Source organism: Mus caroli, unplaced genomic scaffold (genome assembly GCF_978045245.1).
Source record: "Mus caroli unplaced genomic scaffold, Mus_caroli_1 scaffold_3, whole genome shotgun sequence".
NCBI classification, from domain to species: Eukaryota; Metazoa; Chordata; class Mammalia; order Rodentia; family Muridae; genus Mus; species Mus caroli.
In genome coordinates this window covers 103,251,776-103,275,006 of record NW_028227258.1, presented here as the reverse complement: position 1 = coordinate 103,275,006, position 23,231 = coordinate 103,251,776, and the positions used below count along the sequence as shown (strand labels likewise).

The window sequence follows — 23,231 nt, the reverse complement described above, 5'->3', positions numbered from 1 at the left end:
ACGTTTTATTACTTACAGCAGCAGGAGGAGGGATAACTAGTCTGGGCAGTAGGTCTCTCTAGAGGGACAGTTTCAGTCTGCAGATGTCTGGGAAATCTCTGTTTGTACAAAATGTGAGATTTTGCCTCAACTAGAAAGGAGAGATTTGTCTCCTGGAATTCGCTGTCTGACTACCACATGCTCTGGCATGGATGTGCCTGGACACCCTCACCCCTGTCCCAAATATACATATATACTCTATCTCTTATACATGCAAATAATAATAAAGTTACAAAGAGAAAAACAAAAGCCTAATATCTAATATAGTAACATTTTGGATTAGGGTTTTAGTGTGTGCATTTTGAGAATTCATAGTTTTATGTCAAAGAGTAGGATTTTTAAAGATGTGTTAGGAATGCTCAGTTCTTGGTGTCTCGGTGCCAAATTTTATGTTAATTTAGGTAGGTAACCAAGTTAACCAAAATAACTTATTATAACGTAGACCACCTTTTCTATGAAATGTATTCAAGGCTCTAATACTTCTTGTGTAAACTTGATTTCATTAACATGAAATGTATGAATCTTGGTATTTAATACCTGACCTTTTCCATTCTTATCAAAGGAGCTATTATCTGAATAGTTCTGGGTGGATTAAAAACAAGTGCTGAATTGACCTTCTTATGTTTTGTTTGAAAGAGTATAAATTTGTATTAGACTGTTTGAAGGATGATATGGCAGTGTAATTAAAATTACAGTCATGCCATCCAAATTACAGAAATTTGTCCTATACCTGCATGGAAATGATGTGAAAGGTTGGTCAGTTTAACAGGATTCATAACAATAATGTTCAGAACCGGTGTTCAAGGTGCCTGTTAGCACTCTCCTGATTAAATAAAGGACAGCAGATCCATGCAGAACATTACAGTGCAGGTATACAAATGAATGAATTCAACATATAGGCATGAAGCACTCATACTTGACCCTGCATAGTGAGCCAGATATGCCAGAAAGGGAAATAACGAGTATGTGTTTGCTTGTGTGTGTTCTAAGCAACAGTAGAATCACATTGATTATTTGGAGGTAGGAATTAGGTTTTGGGAGAGAGGCTTTAAAAAGTATACCTTCTGATTTTTGAATATATTACCATTAGAACAAAACTAAGCTCCGTAGTAGGTCGGTGACATATCTGGGGTGGAGGGAGGCAGGGACATCATGTATCCCAGGCCAGTGTGAGGTCACTCTTAAAACCATTTTTTAATGCTATATGGTTTTGAAATTTTTTGATTTTTAATGTGCATCTGTTTTGTCTCACTTAGGAATTTCGACTTTGCTTTGTTTACAAGATTCACTAAGGAGAACTGTAAAACATATGTATCCAGTTTGTTCCATTATTCACAGGGTACATTGACTCCTTAGAATAGTTTTCATTTTTATTCCCGTTTATTATGATTAATGTGCTTACTCATAATTGCAACTTAGAGCTTTCTCTATAATACAATAGCACATGCAGTTAGCTGTTTAGTGCCCTGGGTAGAAAGACCAAACATCAGTTGAGAGGTTTAAAATAAAAAAAAAATTGCTGCTAGTGATTGCTTGTTTACAAACTCTTTCATCAGTGATATACTGCCCTGTTCTGCCTGGCTTGGTCCTGCACACCCACATGTGGTAACTTGGGAATGGCATTCTCAGGCTATAGCTTCTACTCAATTTATCCACAGAATAATATAGCTTCTACTTAATTTATCTGTATAGCTATAACTTCTACATAATTTATCCACAGAAAATTCTAGAAACATTTGACTTAAAGAAAAATCTTTAGGGAAATCTGTATAAAAACAAAAATCTGATATCTAGGGTTGTTTGTTTGTTTGTTTACTTTAGCTTTTGTTAGCCACTATCCTATTGCTGAAAAGAGACATCATGACCAAGGCAGCTCTTACAAAAGAAAGCATTTCATTGAGGGCTTGCTTGCAGTTTCAGAAGTTGAGTCCATTAATAATAATGGCAGGGAACATAGTGGCATGCAAGCAGGCACTGGAGCAATAGCTGAGAGATGATCCATAGGCAAAGAGAGAGAAAGAGAGGGGGAGAGGGAGTGAGAGGAGAGGGGGAGGGGAGGGGAGGGGAGGGGGAGGGACAGACATACTTAGGGCTTTTTACACCTTTAAAGCCCACCTCCACACTTCCTCTAAGAAAGCCACGCCTCCCAATTCTTCCAATCCTTTCAAACAGTGCCACTTCCTGATGACCAAGTATTTAAATATATGAGCCGATGGGAGCATTCTTATTCACACTACCACACGCTTGTTATTACTGCTTTTCAGTTCAGGGAATTTTAGTTCACATTAAAAAAAAAAAAAAGTTGTAGCAGCTCTTTTGTCCTGAGGATAAGTTTGACTAATAGCTCCAGTCATACCAGGTCAGACTAGGCACAGGGTATCTGCGGCCCCCAGCTTTTAACTAAGGTGGGATTTTTACTTTTTGGTTTTCCAGGGTAGCGTTTTAACTGACTTAGGTTGCTACTGTTTGCTAACTGTTAGAAGTGGTTTGCTTCGTATAACTGAAAGGTTCTCAGGGACCAAATGTGGTGCTTTCTGGATTCTTGAAAACCCTCACCAGGTTTCCTGTCACCTTGCTCTTCCCTCCCTCCCAGCCTCTCCCCCTTCCTGCTCTTTGCTCTTCTCAATCCCTCTCTTTGCCCATTTTATACTTGGGATACCACAAAATGATAAAATAGTTGGCAGACGCCTGCTGCTCTTCACTGTCCCATTCCAATTTAGTGACATGCTCACCCCGAGCTTGCCTTTCCCTCCTTCCCCAATGCTTGTAGAATTGGCAGTTTAATCAAAACACTGAGTACCTAACTTACTCCTCTTGTAATTTTTCTTTTAAATACATTTCTCTATCTTGAAGAAAGTAACATCAAGTGTAAACACAGAATTTTTATTTCTGGAAGCATGTGCTATTAAGATAAGACAGGAATAAGAATGGTTCCTGTGAGCCCCAGGCTCTGTCCTCCTCAGTGCACCCCTGAGAGGGAGCACATTCTCTCATGTGGCCTGTGCAGTGTGGCAGGGGAGAGGGTAGCTTTCTGAAGAAGGAGAGCATGGCCCAGTCTGCAGTTCATCCCGACGGAATTAACTTAACGTTGCCAGGTGGTGAGGGAGATTTTCATTGTATTACTTTGGGACTTTTTAAGACTTACTATGTGGAAATCACAGTTTTTAAGCTTCAAAGATAGACATTTTTATTTTCTCCAATGGGCTATATCAAGATTGTAGGGGAAACAAACTATGTTGAAGACAAACTATGTAACACTAAGATCGTTGCACACTGTCTTTAAACGCTGTCTTGCTCCTGCTTCTTTCTGCAGATTGGTGCGTATTTCAGCAGCATATTGGCCGAGAAACTGAAGCTTAACACTTTCCAGGACACCGGAAAGAAGAAACCCCAAGTTAATGCTAAAGATAATTACTGGCTGGTTACTGCCCGATCGCAGAGTGCAATTCATAGCTGGTTCTCTGACCTAGCAGGGAATAAACCACTCGCTATCTTGGCAAAAAAGGTATCAAGCATTTTCTTCTCTTGTTATAATTACAGTTTTATAAATGAAGCTGTTTGAGATGGTGTTCACATGTACACTTATTTTTTCCCATTCTCTTTTAAACCAAAGGTTCAGTTGTAGGCACATACTGCCAGATAATTCTGTTCTTATGTTCTTCCCTCTATATTTTGATCACAGCAGTTTTTGCTGACTTAAATATATCTTAAAATTTGAGTGTAGGCAACAGGGCTTCAGTTTTTCCACCCATAACACTTTCAGTTTTCTTAGATCAAGATGTTTGAGGTATAAAAAAAATGGATCGCTTGCTTTGATGTCATTCCCATGTCTGTCAAAATACCTACACACACACACACACACACACACACACACACACACACACACACACAAGTAATATCTTTAGGCTAAGTTAGGTCTTACTGCCAAGCAAGATGAAGATTTTTTTATTCTGTGACTACTTGTGCTGTGAAAAGGTGTTTTAAACAAAACAGGCATATTTATTTATAACTTTCAGAGTTTTCAGCAAGGGTGTGTGTGGGGTGGTAGGTAGGAGGTTCTTTTAAAATCTTTTCTTTTAGTAATTTTCTTCAGTGGGAATAATCAATATATAGGCTGAATAATCTTGTAGTCTAAACAACATAAGATGTCCTTTGAAAGCCTATAGTAAAGTTAGACAATTTCCCCCAGTCTTTATCTCTGACTTCTTGTGTACCTTTGTAATAATTCTGGTTATCTCTTCTCATCTCCCCCGAGGTCCCTCAGTTCTAGGGGCTCCGTCTTCAGTTCTAATGCAGTGCTCATTTCCCCTGGCGTGGGTCCAGCCCAGAAGTCAGTGCCTTCATATACTTGTGTGCTTGCTTTTGAAAGCAACTCTTTGAAAATAGTGCCTGCATCCTCTGTTGGCTTTAATTTGCTATATGTCTTGACACTGCATGCCTCATATAGATAGATAGCTATACAGACAGACAGACAGACAGATAAAGATGAAAGGCACCTGTAGTCTTTGAAGAACGCTTGTTTAAGTGTGACCAACTCTTCCCAGAGTTAGTGCCTCTGTCTCAACCTGCCCAAACCAGAGCTGGAACACTTCATCCCCAGTATTAATATCTATTTGTGGTCTCACTGTGGCTCATGTGTCTGAAGGCCATGTAAGCCGTAGAGCATCCTTCAAAGTTTGATGGCTCCTGAACACCAATTCATATGCTCCGTGCTGTCAGCTAGGTGGTTATTAAAGTTTTCCTTTATTACAAGCTCTGAGAATACTTCTTAGATGCTCGCTTAAAGTAAATATTGGTAAGGAATTGGTTTCCTTGCTTGAAGGGTGCAGGGGTCTCTTATCTTTTAGGAGGGAGATAACTCATGGTGCCCTGTATTAGCCATTGTTCTTCTTTCTTTATTAGGAGCTGCCTCTGGCCAAGTCAGGTGTCCCTCAGGTAAGCCTTGGCATTAATTCTTTGCAAACATAGACATTTCTTTATAAAATATTGACTCTGCTTTGATATGTTCATGTCTTAGGCATGCTAGGAGTCCTTCTTCCCCCTTCTCAACATTTCATCCTTTTGAGATGGCAAAGGCTCTTGTAGTTTTGGGCAAAGGACCAAATTCTCTATATGGTCTTCATAGCCACTTAGTTAATTTCTGATATTCATGTACAAGAAGGCTTAGGAAGGAAACAGTGATTTACTTGCTGTGATCCAGCGTCATCTCCCAGCTCTTACCCAGCTTTCAGAATAGTTTTTTATATGGGGAAGATTATGTTTCTGGCATGGTAGCTCTTTACCAGTTGGCTAGTTCTTACCTGTTTATGCAGGTGCCCTTGGTTACTGTGGTCTAAGAATTTCCTTTGGTTTGGGTCCTCTTTAGATGATGGGAGATGCTAATGGTGTGAGCATCCGAGGGGAGAAGTGATAGTAAAATCCTTGTGCCTAAAGAAGAAGCACACACTTAGCATCTTAATTGCCTTCATAGCTCTAGATTAAGCTGCTGCCCAGTGATGGCTGAAATTCAATGTCAAGTTGATGTCAGATGTTTTACAGAAAAATAAATCCATTACCATTAAAAATAATCATAGGAAACATTCTTTCCTCCCAAAGTTGGCCCAATCTATAGACTGGACAAAGGAACACATATGTCTTCTGTCTTAGTCAAGTAACGCTCTTCTCATCTGTTTGCTTGGATATCAAAGCCCTGACTTGACTCAACTCAGGCTTTTGCCATTTTGTCCTGTGTTGTTTATGTAAGATCTCTGACTTGGTTTGGTATGGTATTTTATCTAAACACTTCAAATTTTCGACTGTTTGCATTTTTCCTCCTAACAGTTGCTGTTTAAATCAATCCTTTGCTCATCTATGAAAGATACTATTCATAGGACTCTTTGGAAACACTAACTTTTTTAACCTTGAATTTAGCAACAATTGTAGGGTTCCATCTTGCATCCTTTTGGTGTGAATGAATGAGCGGCAACCTGACGTGGGCTGGTACAACTTAAACTACTGGTTCCATATTTTATATTCTAGTGAAAAGCATCAGGTCTTGAGCTGAATGTTTGACCCTGTGCTTTTCTTGTCCCTGTCTTGAATGAGAGTGACCAAGACACCGTGTTCCATGAAAGATGTGCCTTGTGTGCTAAACAGGCAGGGCATTTTCTCATTAAAATGTATCACTATGTTGTGCGGAGATGAGGTGTTACAGATTTGGCTCATGTGTCTTCTGCCTCCCTTTAGCTGTTTTGTGCAGTGCAGTTTTGTGTGTCATGAGGGTGATGTTCTGCATTCAGCACCCAAGGCTGCAAGTATAACTGATCAAAGAGTCTTCAGTTTTCTGTAGCCACAGTGTCAGCACGCTGTACTCTGTTCACCAAGGTCAGGAGGCATTCCTTCAGCATTGGAGCAACTCGATGTTTATTTGGAAAGACCAACTGAAGTAGCTTGCTTTTAGGGCCTATATTTAAAGAAAAACAACAAACAAAACCACTTACACATTTTAATTCCAGGGATCATACCTTGTACTAGTCACGTAAATAGTTAAATTTAAAAATTCACTGACTTGACAAGCTGGAAGAGAAATTCTGTGCTGTGTGAATTGGCAGGTTTAAACCTTGACTTTTCAACCCAAATTCAAATATGAGTTTTAGGAGAGAGAGATAAGGTTTGTTGATATCCATGGCAGGGTTCCAGTGTCTTCTTTTGACAGGGCCTTAATCTGTGGCATGAAGAAACTCGAGCTGGTATAGGCATATCCCTAATCAGGCAACAAAGTATTATTGGTATAATTTTGATTGTACCAGTAATCAATTCATATATATATATATGTATATATATATGAATTTATATATATATATATATAAATATATATATATATATATAAATTTATATATATTTATATATATTTATATATATATATAAATATATGTATATATATGAATTTATATATATATATATATAAATATATATATATATATATATATATATATTTATCAGGGTAACCACTTTGTGAGGTGCATAGCATTGGTACATAGGATCCAAATTAATAAATGGCTGGAAAGAGGTGAACTTGGCTGGCAAAGCCTAGGGAAGTAGCAGAGTAGAGGTCACCCTCCTGTGGTCTGTGGCCTGTGCGCACCTTATAGTTTTAGTAGTCCCGACCTGCTGCCATGTAACAAATGGACTCCTGTTCGTTCTTTTCTCCACGATCACAGACTGAATAGATGACAGAGATGAACGGGCTGTTCATAGGATATTTATGAGGTGTTCTGGAAGAATGAATTAACCCTTTCAAGCCATTCACTGGCATATTGGAATACTAATTTGCTGAACTGCACCTTTGTGGTCTTGAAGAAATAATTAACAGCCTCAAGTGTCTACTTCAGCCAGCGCATTAATTGCCCTGCTATTGTAGCACAGTGTGTATTAGGCAGACTCGCCAATCCATCGTGGTAGGCTCTGCTTAATATCTGGGGCTAAAGACACTTTGAGAAAGTTTCTGGAAATTGTGGCTTTTGTGAAATGCTGCAGTTAGAAAGCTTCATACAAGAAAAGTGTCCACGGATGAATTGTAGAATGACGGCAAATTCTTTCTGACCTCTCCCTTCCAATTTTGGGATAAATCATTTAGAAGAGTACCGTGAAATTAATTTTTCCTGTTTGTTCATAAGGCAAATGACTTTCCTTATCTGAGAATGTGACAAGCCTTCATTTTTTTAATCAATAAGAAAGCACAGCTGAGAATCTGTTTACCATGTGCTAAGCATAATTTTGATTTTTGTTTCCTAATGAAAGTTGGGTTAAATTTCCTTCCCTCCTTTCAAACTGCATGCACTCTTTGAAAATCGATCAAACATACTTTTTTATGGCAGCACATAACTTCCAGCCCTTTCCTTACTCCCTCCTCTGTAAGTTTGCTTAGCAATGCTCTAGTGTGTGATTGTCATATGTTATTTCTTTTTAGGTCCCCATCCTCAGTAAAAAGGAGGACGTCTTTGCATATTTAGCTAAGTATTCTGTGCCAATGGTTCGGGCAACGTGGCTGATCAAGATGACTTGTGCCTATTACTCTGCTATTTCTGAAGCTAAAATTAAGAAACGCCAGGCTCCCGATCCCAATTTGGGTAAGTGAGCCAGTGGGCAATGTTTTATATTTCACTATTGGCTCTTCAAATAATTGTCACCTGCACCCTCTGGGAACTCAGCATCCCAGCTCCCCTGTGCAGCTGACAGGTAGCAAGCCCTGTTGATATCTCCAGAATGTACCCTGTCAGAGCTCTGTACTAGCACAGCTGTGAAGATGCTGGTCAGACCACCATCGTCTCTTGTCTGGACAGAAGCAACCTCCGGCTGGCTTTCCTGCATGCTTTCGCTGCAGCTGAGCAGGCCTCCAGTCCATGTAGACAACTGTTCCTTACCCTCTACACCCCTGTGCTCACCGCCTCTTTTTCTGGTCAGTGCCACTGCCTTTGTGTGTATAATGACAGTTGATGCCAGTAAATCTTGCTACTTCAACACAGTTTTCTGCATTGTAGCTGGAGTGATCCTGTTAAATTGTGCTCAGAATCCTTTTATAGTCAGCTGCCCTGCTCACCTGCTGCCTGCTCTGGCCAGCACCAGCAGCCTGCATGTTGTTTTTTACTTTAAGCCTTACCGGAAGCAGGCAGGCACTGCTTCCCTCCCCTGGGATAGAAGCCCAAGTGTGTGCTCCCTGTTCCACTGTGGTACTGATCAGTGAAATCTGGGACCACTCTGGGTAAAATTGCTGTTGCCTCGTTCTTTATTTGATTTGCAATTATTAATACTACCAATTATATTAACTTACTGGTTATCTATATTTACACATACAAACTGTACAATAAGGCTGCGTGGACATTTTGAGTGGTTCTGGGCTGGATTTTTTCTTGAATTCCTCAGTGCTGCTCTCTTAGTGTAGCACCCTGATTACAGATATTGTTCAGTCATTTTTAAAACACAGATATGAATAACGAGGCCGGAAACATTTATGTTTGCCTGTGTCTGATGTCATTTTTTCTGTGTATGTATATTTTAAGAATTTTATCCATTTATAATCCTTGAAACTTGCAGCCTCTCTAGCTGATGAGAGTGCTCTATTCTTTAGGTGTGCACACATGCACACATTCATTTGTTGTTGTTGTTGTTATTTGTTCTTGCAAATATTTTCTTTGATGTTCAGTTTAATGGTGAGTATATGAAAGAGGTGCTTGGGTAGCCCAGTTGGCAGAACCTGGGACAAAAAGATATGCAGAAGTTAGTCTCCCAGCCGCATCTCAGAACAGTTTTAGAATAAACAAGAGTTGTCTAAGCCCTGTCCATCCTAGGTTTGAGAGTGTTACCATGGAATGCAAGACCCTTCACCAAGGGAAGGGAAGTGTCTTTTCTAGCAGAGAGCGTGGTGGACTTCTTTTCATGGTCATCTTACCGTCAGTGCCTTCGCTTATCCCTAGCATTAGATGGCTTGAGGAGGTGTGTTCTTCCTGCCTCAAAGCTAACATTTCCACTATTTGCGTATTCATAAAAGCTTGTCTGTTGGATTCACTCACCAGTTGCGTTTTTCTGTCCCTTCGTAAGCAACATAGCACACACTAGGATTTGTCTTTTGATTACGTCTAGAGAGCATCTTGGGTCTTTATGATTCCTATTGTAGATGTAAAACTGTTAGTGTTTAAGTTGTTGAAACGCTTTTTGTACCCTTTCTCGGGATAGCACATACAGGCTTGGAGTCTGGAAAATGCTAAAGTCTGAAGTTAAGAACAACTTAGGATTGTCTAAGTTTTAGGAATTTGCTTATAACCTCTTAGGTTTGTGGTGCTCAGCCTTCCTAATGCTGCAACCCTTTAATACAGTTCCTTATGTTGTAGTGACCCCTCCCATCATAAAATTATTTTGTTGCTTCATAACTGCATGATTGCTACTGTTATGAATTGCAAAGTAAATATCTAACATACAGGATATCTGCTATGTAACCTCTGTGAAAGGGTCATTTGACCCCAGCAAAGAGGTTGCAACCCACAGGTTGGGAACCTACTGCTATGAGAACGTTGAGAGAGTTATGTGGTGTGACCCAGTTCTGCCAGCATGTGGCTGCGGGTTCAGTCTCTTTCTCCATGTCCTGCTCATCCATCTCATCTGTTTTTAGTTGTTTTAAATGAAGGATAGTTCTCAAGCCTTTCTTTTCCTTGACTGATGTTTCTGAAAGGGGCAAGTTTTATTTTAGAGTGGTCCCCCGTTTCCCTTCCTCCAGTTTCTCGTGATCAGATGGTGGCTGTTCTCTGTTGGGAATATCACACAAGCAATTGTTCTGGTTAGTTTTATGTCGGCTTGGCTCATTTGGGAAGCAAGAACCTCAACCGAGGAAGCGCCCTACCAGAACCTCAACCGAGGAAGCGCCCTACCAGATTGTGCTGCGGTGCATTTTCTTGATTGATGATTGATAAGGGAGGGCCTGGTTTACTGTGTTGGTTCCAGTCCTGCTCCGAGGGTCTTGGGTGCTGTAAGAAATATTGAACAAGCCAGTAAGCAGAACTCCTCTATGACCTCTGAGTCAGCTTCTTCCTCCAGGTTCCTGCCTTGCTAGAGTTCTTGCTCTGACTTCCTTCAGTTATGGAATGCATTCCATGACTGAACTGTGGGACTGTGGAGCTATACATTGAAATAAACCCTTTATCCGCCATGTTATTTTGATTATGTAGAAACCTAATTAAGGCAGCAATTATGTGATCATCTTGGCATGTTATATAATATTATAAGGTGGTATATGTCACATTTCTATACTAAAAAATTACTATCTCACCCTTTGTATTAGTTATTGAGTAATTTAACTCTGTAATTACTATTTATCCTATAATCTCTTTTTGAAAGTAGGGCTTATTTTATAGCCTAGGCTGGCCTCATACTTAAGAGTTCCCCCTGATTTAGCCTGCTGAATTCTAGGACTACAAGCATATGACACCAAGCCTAGCTTTCTGTATTCTTACACGTGTTTCATTTTATTATTATTACTTTTTACTTATTTAATTTTTTTGCTATAACAAAGTTTCGTCAGGTATGTTGAACCATGACTTTAATCTTAGCACCCAGAAGCAGAGGCAGAGGCAGAGGCAGGTGGATCTCTGATAGTTTGAGGCTAGCCTGGTCTACTAAGGGAATTCCAAACTAACCAAAGCTACATCTAAAAAATTGGGGGTGAGAGAGAGGGCTCAGTGGTTAACATTACTGGATACTTTTAAAGAGAGCCTGGGCTCCATGTCCAGCACTCCATATGGAGGGTCACAACAGCCTGTAACTTAGTTCTAGGGGCCCTAGTAGCCTCTTCTATCCTGAGGGCACCATACATTGCCCACAAGACACCCACGCATGTAAAATTAATAATTAGTAAAAATGTCACAAGCCCCCAATGTCAGAGTCAATAAAGACTCAGATCAGAGCTTTTGCAATAATTGATGTAGGACCACTCGATGTTTGAGCCTCCTGGATTCTGGGACCATGCAAGGCATATTAAACAACAAAGGAAAAACAAAGGTGAGACTTTATATGAGTCCATTGTAAACATAATGTATATATTAAATTAATGTAGTATGTCCAGTCAAATGCCATTATGGTCTGTAAGGTAATGTAGGACTGCTGATGTGCCAACAGACGTCTTAGTTCTGTTCTGTTGCTGTGATAACACACCATGGCCAAAACAACTTATAAAAGAAAGCACTGGGGAGCATGGCAGCAGGCAGGCAGGCAGGCATGGTGCTGGAGCAGTAGCTGGATCCTATGTGTTGAGACAACCACAAGGCAGGGATGGGGGTGGGGTTGGGGAGCAGGCATGAACCAGTGAGTGAGTGAGTGTGAGAGAGAGAGAACATCCTGATTTGAGAATGGCATGGACTTTAAAACATCAAAGCCCACCCACCTCCAGTGACACACCTTCTCTCACAAAGTCATACCTCCTAATCCTCTCCAAACAGCGCCACCAACCATGGAGCAAGCATTCAAACGTGAGCCTATGGAGGCCATTCTCGTTACGGCCACCACACCAGAACATAAAAACATATGTTTGCGTGCTGTAGTGTTGTCTTCCCCCATCGCATACATTAAACAGGGAGTTTCAAGTTCAAGAACCCTGTCAGCCTAGTCCCTCACACACTTTGGTGAGTTTCCATGTCCAGCACACATGGCTAGGTTGCTAGAAATCCCTTTGCCCATCTGCCCCATTTTCTACTTCGTTCAAGCTTCTGATGTCTTTATTAGCAACTACAGGTACTAGAGGTTCAGAGACTTCTCGTTCTTGTCTTAATGGCAACCTCATGTATTTGGCTGTATTGGATACCTTTCTTCAAGAGTTCTTCAAGGACTGTAATCCTGCAATGGAAGAAGGCTTCAGTGTTCTAACCAAGGTCTATGGCTCTTATAAGGTCATCATGGCTCCTTATTTTAATTGAAAATTGAGCATCTAGGATTTTCCAACTTGATTTGCTTATCTCACCATTTCTCCAACAAGGTCTGGCTTGTTTACTAAACAAACTCCGTAACTCTGTGCTTTATGCTCCCTGGGAGGGCAACCACAATTAATGCCAGTTCCATCTGTGTAAGGGCAGACCATACACACAGCATCAAATGCAAGTCCTGCATCATAGCAGCACACTGAGCAATCACTGTTGGTTGTGGCGAATTCAGTCTCTGGCTTTTACACATCTGATAAAGTTCAGGGCAATGAGTGAACAATGTAGATCCCAACAGTATTTTTTTTTTTAACAAGTGCTCTAAAATCCAGTCTGTGTGACTATAAGCTGAAATAGCATCCTATTGAGACACAGCCTTTTAACCAACTTTCCAGCATGGCATTTTCCGTCTTGACACATAGGTTTTGTGGAGCCATTCCTTATGTACAGAAATGAGTTTCAAATCTGAGTGGTTATGAATATTTATGGAGTTGAGGTTTGTAAAAGGCTTAGGGCATCATTTAGCCAATTTTTGTCCCAAGCATTTACTTCCTGCTTCTGTGCTGGATTGTAACTCAACAAATGGAGCAGATAGATAAAGAGGCTAATTCCCATGTGCTGGGTCTTGGAGCCACAGCTAACTCCTGTGTTGTAACTTTAATTTTTTTCAAATCCTATTTTTAATGAGGGTTCTTAAATGCTTTAGCCTTCCTAGTAACCCACCACCCACCAGAGGTAGTGGAAAAGAAAGGATACAGGTTGGGGGGAAGTGAACCTGTTTAGAAAGGTTCTTTGGAGCAATTCCTGTCTGTGTTGTCTGGAAATTGGCAGTTCAGTTCACAGGTTAACAGGCAGCAGCAGCTCGATCCACTCCCAAACACCTCATGGATGCACCAGCAGTCCAGTTCAGTAGAGTCGGGTTAGCAACAGGGGTGACATGACCTGACCTAGCAGGAACAGCTAGGCCTCAGCCTCAGCTTGAGTAAGCAGGAGGGACCAATAGGAATGCCAGGAGAAGTTCTCAACTGTGCCTCTCTTAGGGAAGTGAAGATTAGGGAAGATGAGAGACTCACAAGCATTGCACAGCTAGCTGTACCAGCAAGCCAAGCTCTATCTCCGTCACTCTGTGGACTCCTATTTATACCCTCCAAACATCACATGTCCTCCACATGCCTTGTATCAGCATGGATGTCCAATCAGCCTGAGTCCTTGGAAGCAGCAACAAACTGCAGCATACCACCAGAAGTGTTTTGGTGTGTTTTTATGGCATCCTGATGAATGCAGCTCAACTACAAATGTAAGACAGACCAATACATGTGTGTCGTTAGAAAAGAATCTTTCATCACATGTTCTTTTACATGCATGCTTTTTTTTCACATCCTCTCTCCTGTGACTGCTTCAGTTAATTGTTCCTCCAGGAGTCTGCCTTTTGTACCTGTGTCCACTTTAATGAAATGTTTGCCCCAGCAAAACACCATACAACCAACTTTCCAAAGAACTCTTAAGTTTCCACTTTACTGTGTGCTGGGTGTGGAGGGCCGCAGCTAACTCCTGTGTGCTGAGTATGGGGGCCACAGCTAAGTCCAGGGTGCTGGGTGTATGGGGGCATAGACAAGTCCTGTGTGCTGGGCATAGGGGTACAGCTAACTCCTGTGTGCTGGGTATAGGGAGCCAGTCAAGTTTGCTGGAACTATTTTCTTAATACCTGGTAGCTCTTTTCTCAGACTGAATACTTGATTTGGAGATGCTGTGGTGGCTACATTCTGAGTGGGTTGGGTTCCCTCTCACTTGGAATCACTTGACCAGCCTTGCTTTAGCCCCAGGCATGTGGGAACCTTTTTGTATGTATTTTTAACATGTAAGTGCTGTATGCCATGCATAGTGTATGGAACGATTCTACTTTTCAGATACCTAATCTTTTTTGTTTTTATTGTGACCTTGCTACATCTGGTGGCCTCTTGTGTTTTCCTCTACTGTTTTCAGCTTCTCTAATTGTACAGAGCATTTAGAAGCACTTGCCTGCATCAACACAGTCATTATGCAGCAAGGTTCATAGTCAAGTAAGCTATATAGGCAAGCAGACACTCTCACGAGCCGGATGAGATTGAACGCACTTGAGAAGATTAACTTGCAGAATTAAGTTCTGTGTTCTGACTTTGAGAGGGAAAACATCGTTCAGCATGTTTGGGGCAAGATTGACTATCACATGTCATTGTTTCCTAGTATTGGCTTTTATGACTTTCATCATCTTGATAATGTTTTTTAGGATTTGTAGAGTGTTTTCAATAGAAATTGCTTTGATTCCCTTGTAATAGAAACATATGTTTTATTTTCTGCTCCACGTTCAGCATTGGAACAGAGCTATAAAACAGTGCTGTTTAATTTTATTGGAAGAAGTTTCTTTTTCCTAAAGCTAAGTGAGCTAACAGTAACAATGAGGCAACACACAAACACTATCATGTAAAAGGTATAGATCTAATATATAGGTATCTTAGTCACGGCTCTATTGCTGCGACGAGACATGATCACCAAGGCAACACTTATCAAAGAAAGTAATTAATTGGGGGCTTGCTTACAGTTTCAGGTGGCAGGCAGGGTTGGTGCAGAAGTAGCTGAGAGCTACATCCTGATCTGCGATACACACACATATATACACATACTACACATACACATCCCATACACGCACATACATACACAATCTCTCTCTCTCTCTCTCTCTCTCTCTGTCTCTCTCTCTCTCTCATCTATGTCTCTATCGTATTTGAAATCACAGACCTCACCTGCAGTAACATGTCTATTCTAACAAGGCCACACCTATTCCAACAAGGCTACCCCTCCAGACCCTTTCAAACAGTTCCATTCTCTATTGACTGAGCATCCAAACATATGAGCCTGTTGGGGCCATTCTTTTTTTATTTTTTATTTTTTTTTAAGTTTTTTGAGACAGGGTTTCTCTGTGTAGCCCTGGCTGTCCTGGTACTCACTCTGTAGACCAAGCTGGCCTTGAACTCGGAAATCCACCTGTCTCTGACTCCCAAGTGCTGGGATTAAAGGTATGCACCGCCACTGCCCGGCTATTCTTAATCAGGCCACCATAATAGATTAAAGGGACTGTGGTCCTAGGAAGCTTGTGCTGGCAGGACTTCCTCAGTATATTTAAAATTAACAGATGTGAGAGCGGGAGAGGGGCTTGAGTCAGCAGGAAACCTTTCATGAATATCTTAAAGCAGGGTATAATGGGCTGGACAAACGGAGATATCAGGACAGATACTTATATATTTAAATGGAATTAAGGAAGCTTAAGGTCAAGTTTATAATTCTTAGCCCTTATGAGACACACATGCGCGCACACACACACACACACACACACACACACATTTAGGATGTTTGGTGAAAGCCACTAACTGGAGAACATTGTAACTTAAGAGTGAGAACATCAGAAATAAAACACTTATTTTCAACTGTCTTTTAAAACACTGTATTTGGCAGGCCTGATGATGTGTGCCTTTAATCTAGCACTTGGATGGTAGAGGTAGGTTAATCTCTGTGAGCTTGAAGGCTAGCCTGGTCTACTTAGAGAGTCGAGGACAAGCCAGGGATACATAATGAGAGCATGTCTAAACAAATAATTTTATTTTTGTTGGCTTACGATGATTAGGCTTGGTTATAACACTTTTTTTTTTCACTAAACAAAAATAGCTTTTGGTGTTTCTCTTTTGCTGGCTATTATTTTGGCAACTTGTTACAAACTAGAGTCATTTGGGAAGAAAGATCCTCAATTGACACATTGACTCACTAGCTTGGGCCATGGATGGACATGTCTTTTGGCGATTTTCTTGATTAGTGACTGATGGGGGGACCCAGCCCACTGTGGGTAATTCTATTCCCTGGGCTGGTGGTCCTGGGTTAGTTACAAAACAAAACAAAACAAAACAAAACAAAATAAAACTGGATGACAATGTGGCAAGTGAGCCAGCAGTCAGCAAGCTGCTGTAGTCTCTGCTTAGGGTCCTGCCTCCAGGTTCCTGACCTGGTGTCCCTCAAAGATGACTGTGCTAAATAAATCTCCTCTCCCAGGTTATATTTTGGTAAGTGTTTTGTTGCAGCAACAGGGAAGCAAACTGGAGCATCTCCCCAACCCCTTCCCCTTGCTCTCTATCCCTTGTTCCCGTCTACCCCAGTGTTCTCTCTCCTCTCCTCTATTCCTTTCCTGTTACACGTTCCCCTTTATCAACACTCCTCAGGACTTCTTGTTCCCCTTTCATGGCTTTGTTTCAAAATGATACAAGAGAGTTTCAGAGATACAGGAGTGACAGTTGGGAAAATGCCTGCATAAGGACACTCTGTGGGACATTTCTTAAATTAGGGATGTGGATGGTACCCTGTAAGGAAAGCAGGCTGAGCAAGCCAGTTGCAGCACTCCCTCCTGGCCTTAGCACTCCCTTCTTAGATATTCTCATGCTCTGCTTAGGTTCCTGCCTCTAGTGTCTACCCTGATTTTTTCATGAGGGGCTGCCATCTGTGAGATGGAAGCAAAGCTTTTCTCCCCAAGTTGCTTTTGGTCCTGGTGCTTGTTATGGCAATGGAAACCCTGACTTCGTCAGAATTATCTACGTTCAGAGCTGGTACCCACCAGTACAACTCCTCACATATTCACAAACTTTAAAAGTTAGGAGCCAGGTATGAGAGAGAATATGTGTGTAGCGTTAGTCTTCCTGATACTGGGCCCTGTCATTTAATGTAGTTTTTGGTTCCACCTGTTTCCCTGGAAATTTCATATATTAATTTTAACAGTTAAGATTCCATTGTATGTATTTGCCACATTATCATTATTTTTTTTGTTATTGTTGTTGATGGATGTTTAACTGTTTTCTCCTTATTTTGTGAATAGAGGAGCAATGAATGTGAATGTGCAGGTATCACTGTAGTGGGAGGTAGAATCCTTCATATGTGCCCAGGAATGGCGGTAGCTGTGTCATGTTAGGGTGCTTCTGTTTTTAGTTTTTTGACAAGTCCATACTTAACTTCCATAGCATTAAACTAGTTTAGTCTTCTGTGGGAAGCAATAAGGGGTTGTTTAGTTTCAGTTATCTTGTGAGTTGAATCTGTTTTGTTTCCCAGAGAATCGATATGTTTAGCTGCCTTAAATGTTTTGATCTTAACAGAGAAAAACACTTTAAATGGGCCGGCTAATAGTTATGAGTGAGAAGCTAAGTCTCAAACGCAGTTACCACTGTTGTGTTTAAGATTCTTAGGAAGCCTAGTTCTGTCAGTGGAAGCAGTACACTTGTCTGTAGGATTTTACCCTGGGAACCATTGTTAAGCTGCCGAATTAGCTAATATAACAGCTATAATATTTGTTACAGACACTGCTGTCATTGGACCAAATAGTGTTATGTGTTTTTGAACTGGCACAATGAGGGAGACAAGTGCCCATTGCTCTGAGGTTGATGTGCTGAAGAGGTGTGTGTGTGTTTGTGTGTGTGTTCTTGTGTGTTCTTGTGATGGCTAATCTTGGCTGTCAAGTTAACATACCTGGGAAGAGTGAACCTCAGTTGGGAATTGCTTTCACCAGATTGGCATGTGGACATGTCTGTGGGGAATTCTCTTAATAGCTAAGTGACAGAGAGGGGCCTGGCCTGCTATGGTGCTGTGGTTGGCGACATCCCTGGACCTGGACTATAGCAGAGAGGTAGCTGAGCAGGTCCCTTCTCTCCTTTTGCATTCTTCTGTTGTCTTCAGGTCCCTGCCTTTGCTTCCCTCAGTGGGGATACAGCTTGTATGTTAAGTAAACACCTTTTTCTCTAAGTTGGCTTTGCTCAGTATTTTGTCACAGCAACATTACTATGTGTACATGTGTGTTTGTGCCCTTGCCTGTGCCTGAGGTCAACATCAAGTATTTTTCAGGTACCAGGTACTTTTGTTTTTTGAGACAGGGTCTCATTGACCTGAAGCAGGCTGATTAAACAAGACTGTCTGTCCATCCGTCTCTGCTGCTACAGCACTGGGGTTGCAAGTGTCCAGACATTTTTGTGAGCATTCTGAGGGATTGAATCATGGTCCTCTGTATATACACGTCATGGTTGTTTGCGGTGTGTTTTAGGGGGACTTCTGACAGAAGGAGTGAGTATGTCTTAGGTGTCTCTGACTCTTTTGCCTACTTACGGGACCTGTTTCTTCCTACTAGGTTGCCTCTCCCAGCCTTGATGTAAAGGTTGGTGCCTGGTCTTTTTGTGGCATGTTCAGTTGATGTTCCTGAGAGTCCTGCTCTTTTGGGGGATGGGGTATGGGAGAGTGTGGATCTGGAGAGTGAGGAGGTACAGGAGAATTGGGAGGAGTAGAGGGAGGGGAAACTGCAATTGGGATGTGTTGTATCAGAAAACAAATAAGATTTTTTTTTTTTTAAATGTGGTCCTGTGCTTACACAGGCAGTACTTTGCTAACTGAGTTGTCTTCCAAGTTTCAAGAAATGTGGCTTATTGAGGAAGTTTTTCAGCCTTGGGTGTTGTTCTGTCTTCTGGCTCTGAGTCCCTCACTAGCACTGTTGGCCTTTGGTTGGTATTGCTGTGTTATACAGGGGCACCATAGACCCTATCTCATTAATGAATGCTGCTGGAGTTGGTGTATATTTTGCCCATTTTCTGATTTATTAGTTGAATACTCTGAGAAGGCTAGAGTCTTATTTCACAGATGAGGACCCTGTGAGCCAGTATTGGACAAAGAGCTTGAGCCCAGTTATTCAGGAAGTAGGCTCCAAAACCCATGCTTGGATACTGTGCCAGCCAGGCAGTGGGAACCGAGGAAAAGAATAGACCTCACTCCATCTCTAGTTGTTCCTGGTTTTGGTAGGGGGGGTGTGTCTACACAGTCCAAATCTTAGAAGGCAGAGTGAATAGGGAAAGGGATGAGTGCAGTTCCGGAGAATCAGCCTTAGCAGTTTAGTTTAGAAAGAAGGTGGTTTCCTAGGGCAGCTGAGCGTGGGTTGAGTCAGGTAAGGACATTTCTGGCAGAAGGATGGTGGATGCAGGTCAGCACCTGATGGAAGGAGCAGGACATCAAATGCTTCCTGTGCATTGGCTGTCCTTGCTTCAGCTTCGGCTTGATCAGGGTTCAGGGTCAAGGGTCAGCTGTGGAGTTGTTGTCTGCTGGAAAGGATGCTATATCCTCACGTGGATAATGGGGAGCTGTGAGCGGGTTTGTGATTCCTGTTATGCTCACAACACTATCGTTCACTTTTCCCGGCTATAAAACAGAGATGACTGACAGCACTCTGTGGGAATGAGGAGGATCGATATTTCATGAAACGAATCCCTACCTCTAAAGTGTTTAGAACAACCCATGGCACACAGTCAGCATAGACTGTTAGTATGGTACAACCGCTATGAGGGGCACTGTCATGACTAGCCAGCATGGTTGATTATTCCCGGCACTACACTGTTACCATGTAGGTTTTACTACCACATTTTGTTTAAACTGATGTGGCCTGGGACACTGGACGATGCCTTTTCTCCTCCCTGCGGGGAGGTGATTGCTGCTGATGTGTGCATGTGATGGATCCAGGCTCTCAAACCCAGCAAGCTTTGCAAGGTGCGAGGATGCTGGCAGTGGGCGCGGTGTTGGAAATGGACAGAACTGTTGTCACTGATGCTATTGGGGACAGGAAGAGCAGAGCAGAGTTCAGGGTGCCAGAGCAGAGAAAGAGAAGTGAACCCGTCTGCAGTGTGAGCAGCTTTCATTCTGGTAGGAGTTGCTGGTCGCTCTCTGCAGTGACCACTGATGATGCCATGTTGAATCCACGAGGTCTTTTTTAGAGGAAGGGGTGGGTTAGAAGCTGTTTAAACTGCTTTGTGGCTAAACTGCTGAGGGCACTGCTGTTTACTCAGTCTTTCTAATGTGCCATGTGAGGTTTTGAGGTTGGCTGTGCAGTTGGGACCATTCTTATCATCCCCCAATACGAAGGAGAAACAGTGGCCCCCTTTTCATGGTGAGTTATTTCTGATGTCACTTGCGCATTCGGACTGCAAAAAATAAGCCCCTCGAAACACATCGTTGACAGTCTGGTTTCTTATCTAGCCAAACAGCTTACTTCCAGCTTGAATTCTTGAAGAGACCACAGGCTAACTTTATAGATTCTGGAGACAGGCTTCAAGCTAGAACTGTCTCCATATTTCCAGTGTTCTTTAGATCTCATTTCTCACAAGGACATGGGTGGGAATCAGGAACTTTGTAGACTCCGTTCTCTTCTTTGACTTTTTCATGGGTTCTGGGACTAGGTTTGGCTCACCAGGCTTGGGTGGCAAGTTCCTCAGCCCACTGAGCAATCTTGCTCATTCTGTTATTGTTAATATACACTCTTTCATTTTGAGTTTCTTTAAATTTCATATTTTCAACATGCAGTACAGCACCATCTTAACACTTAAAAGTATTAACGAATACGCAGAGGTTTGTTCATTCCTTTATATTCTCTTTACCCTCAGCCATTTCTTGCTAGCTTGTTATTTTTGCAAAAGTTTGCAAATACATGCATCCTTTTTCCTTTCATCTCTATGTAAAAGATGGTTTACTACATACCTTACAGTAGCCTGTCTTCTTTGACTCCATAGATCCTGGAGATTCCCTGGTAGTCTTGCGACTTCTTAGGCTTTTGTTGTGTGGGTTTACTGTTGTCTGTTGGGATACTCACTCATTAATAGATATAGATGTTTGTGCTATGTCCAGTTTTCTAGCTATGGTTTACTCAGTATCCCAGTGAGTAAACATGTATTCGGTACTTGTCAAAATATGCCTTTTTTTTTAACACAGCATGGATTTATTTTTAAACAATTGTTTAGTAAACATACATATCTACTGTTTATTAAACCAAAAAGCAAACATACATCCTAAAGAGATAGATATGTTGCATATGAGCAATCATTTATTTATATTAAAAATTGCATCCCTCTCCAAGAGCCATAGACTGTCAAAACAAAGCACACAAACAAAATACAGACACCCCCCTCCCAAAAAAAACCACACACACTCTTTTACTGCCGGGTGTGGGAAGTCGCCCTTAGAGTTGTTTGCAGGGGAGTCCAGGGGACTCCCAAAACAGTATAGAGTACTGCCGTTGCTCTTAGTTGCTTCTTAAAACTCTAAGGTAAGATGCTATTGCTAAAGGCAGCACTTATTTGGACAAAGAACTTTGAAGAATTAGATATAATTGATCCTAAAGCATCCTCCCTTGAAATTAGCTTTTCCAGTATCCAAAGGAGCTCTGCAAATTGCCATGGGGAAAAAAAGCAGTCAACACTCTTATCCAGAAGCGAAGTGTAAGTATACGAACCGTAACAACGACCAGCAAGACACGCTATCCCCAAGGTTGCAGCGATAGTGTCACTTACGTCCTGACAGCTGTCCAGTTTGATTTAAGACCCCCTAAAAGGGGAGAATCCATGCAGTACTATAAACCTGGCCAGCTACCCATAGCTGGTGAGCCTGTGGGCTTTAGAGCAGAACAACTAAGTCACTTTCATAAAACAGTATGATTGATTCCTAGTTACATTATAAAGAGTTATCTTTATAATCACAGACAGACACGTGTAGCTCCTACCCTCATCAAAGAATCTTTTTGTAGCAGATAAAGAACATGGCAGAAATCTACAACTGCTCAAAATGCAGAAAGCAACAGGTTATAGGGTACCTAGCACCAACTAGTATGCCAACAACACAACCTCTGTACCTAAGGGTCAGTTAACATCATGGAAGAGGGGTCAGAAAGAGTGTAAGAGCCAGCGGACCAGGAAGTCTGCTGTGAGATGGGATCTTCTGTAGGCTACGAGAAAGCTATACCCATAAAAATCTCAAAAATATGTTTACTTAAAAGAAGACCAGTGTAATGACAACATCAGTTGGCATGCCAACATGGGAGTGGGAAATATGACAAAGCATCACCCCTTAGACAGAGGACTCTAGATGGCTAATGGCTGCTGAGAGAGGAAGACTCCGCCTTCTCCAAGGAGGAGACCTTTGATAGGTTATCTAATCCAAGGGGCCGGCTTCAAACACTATTAAATGCCACTAGGAGTGGGCCTTTGGGAATTGTAATCCAGCACCACTCCCAGTTCTAGTCTTTCTGTCTTTCTTAAATGTGCACAGCCCGTTTGCAGTCCAGTACCTTTATGCTACTCACGTTAGGTGCTCGAGGCTAGGAGAGATGTAGTGGGATGAGGGATGAAGGGCTATCAATTGAGTGCTCATTTGTTTTGAAGATTTATTACTTAGAACGCAAACCAGGAAACTTAATATCAACCCAACACTTTCTGTGTATGTGTGTTTTAAATAGGTAAATATATACGGTTTTAAAAAAACACTAACTGCTCAAAGTGGACTACTGACGTTTTTGTAGCTTGAGTGAAATGTTAATTCTGTGATGGCTAGAAAGCTGCTTTGAAACAAAGAGAACAAAACATCGAAGGGCTTAGGTTTTAGAGTTATCGTATATAAACTGCGTATAGCCTTCAAAGCCAATTGTCTTTAATGAATTTTTCTAAAGCCCGAGTCAGCTCTGCTGTATTGGAGTTCAGATTGCATTGAGTGTGGGTACAGAAAACAGTTATTAGTCACTAGGGTGTCAGGGAGGTTGTGAGTGTGTTGCATGCAAAGTGAACGGAGGTTAACTAGGTGGACAGATCATGCTCGGTGTCTGGGAAGATTAAGGATGGGGTTTCTGGGGTGTTGACCGCAGGCACGAGGACTATCTTTTGGCTGCTCTGTATA

The 23,231-nt window shown here is 41.7% G+C and overlaps 1 protein-coding gene across 11 annotated transcripts in view; it reads left to right on the top strand.

Moving 5' to 3' along the window:
- Window positions 1-23,231, top strand: part of Med12l (mediator complex subunit 12L) — a 311,786-nt gene that overhangs the window by 27,569 nt on the left and 260,986 nt on the right. For 8 of the 11 annotated variants that reach the window (XR_015046737.1, XM_085835871.1, XM_085835868.1 and 5 more), the window contains exons 3-5: window positions 3,353-3,544; window positions 4,942-4,974; window positions 7,988-8,147. Coding sequence is in view for 9 of the 11 variants with exons in the window: in XM_085835871.1 (XP_085691997.1) it covers window positions 3,353-3,544; window positions 4,942-4,974; window positions 7,988-8,147 (385 nt within the window). In the remaining 2 variants the exon portion in view is untranslated. Of the gene's footprint in view, window positions 1-3,352; window positions 3,545-4,941; window positions 4,975-7,987; window positions 8,148-23,231 lie in introns of those variants that run through there. The other 3 variants (XM_085835872.1, XM_085835870.1, XM_085835876.1) reach the window with 2 other exon arrangements.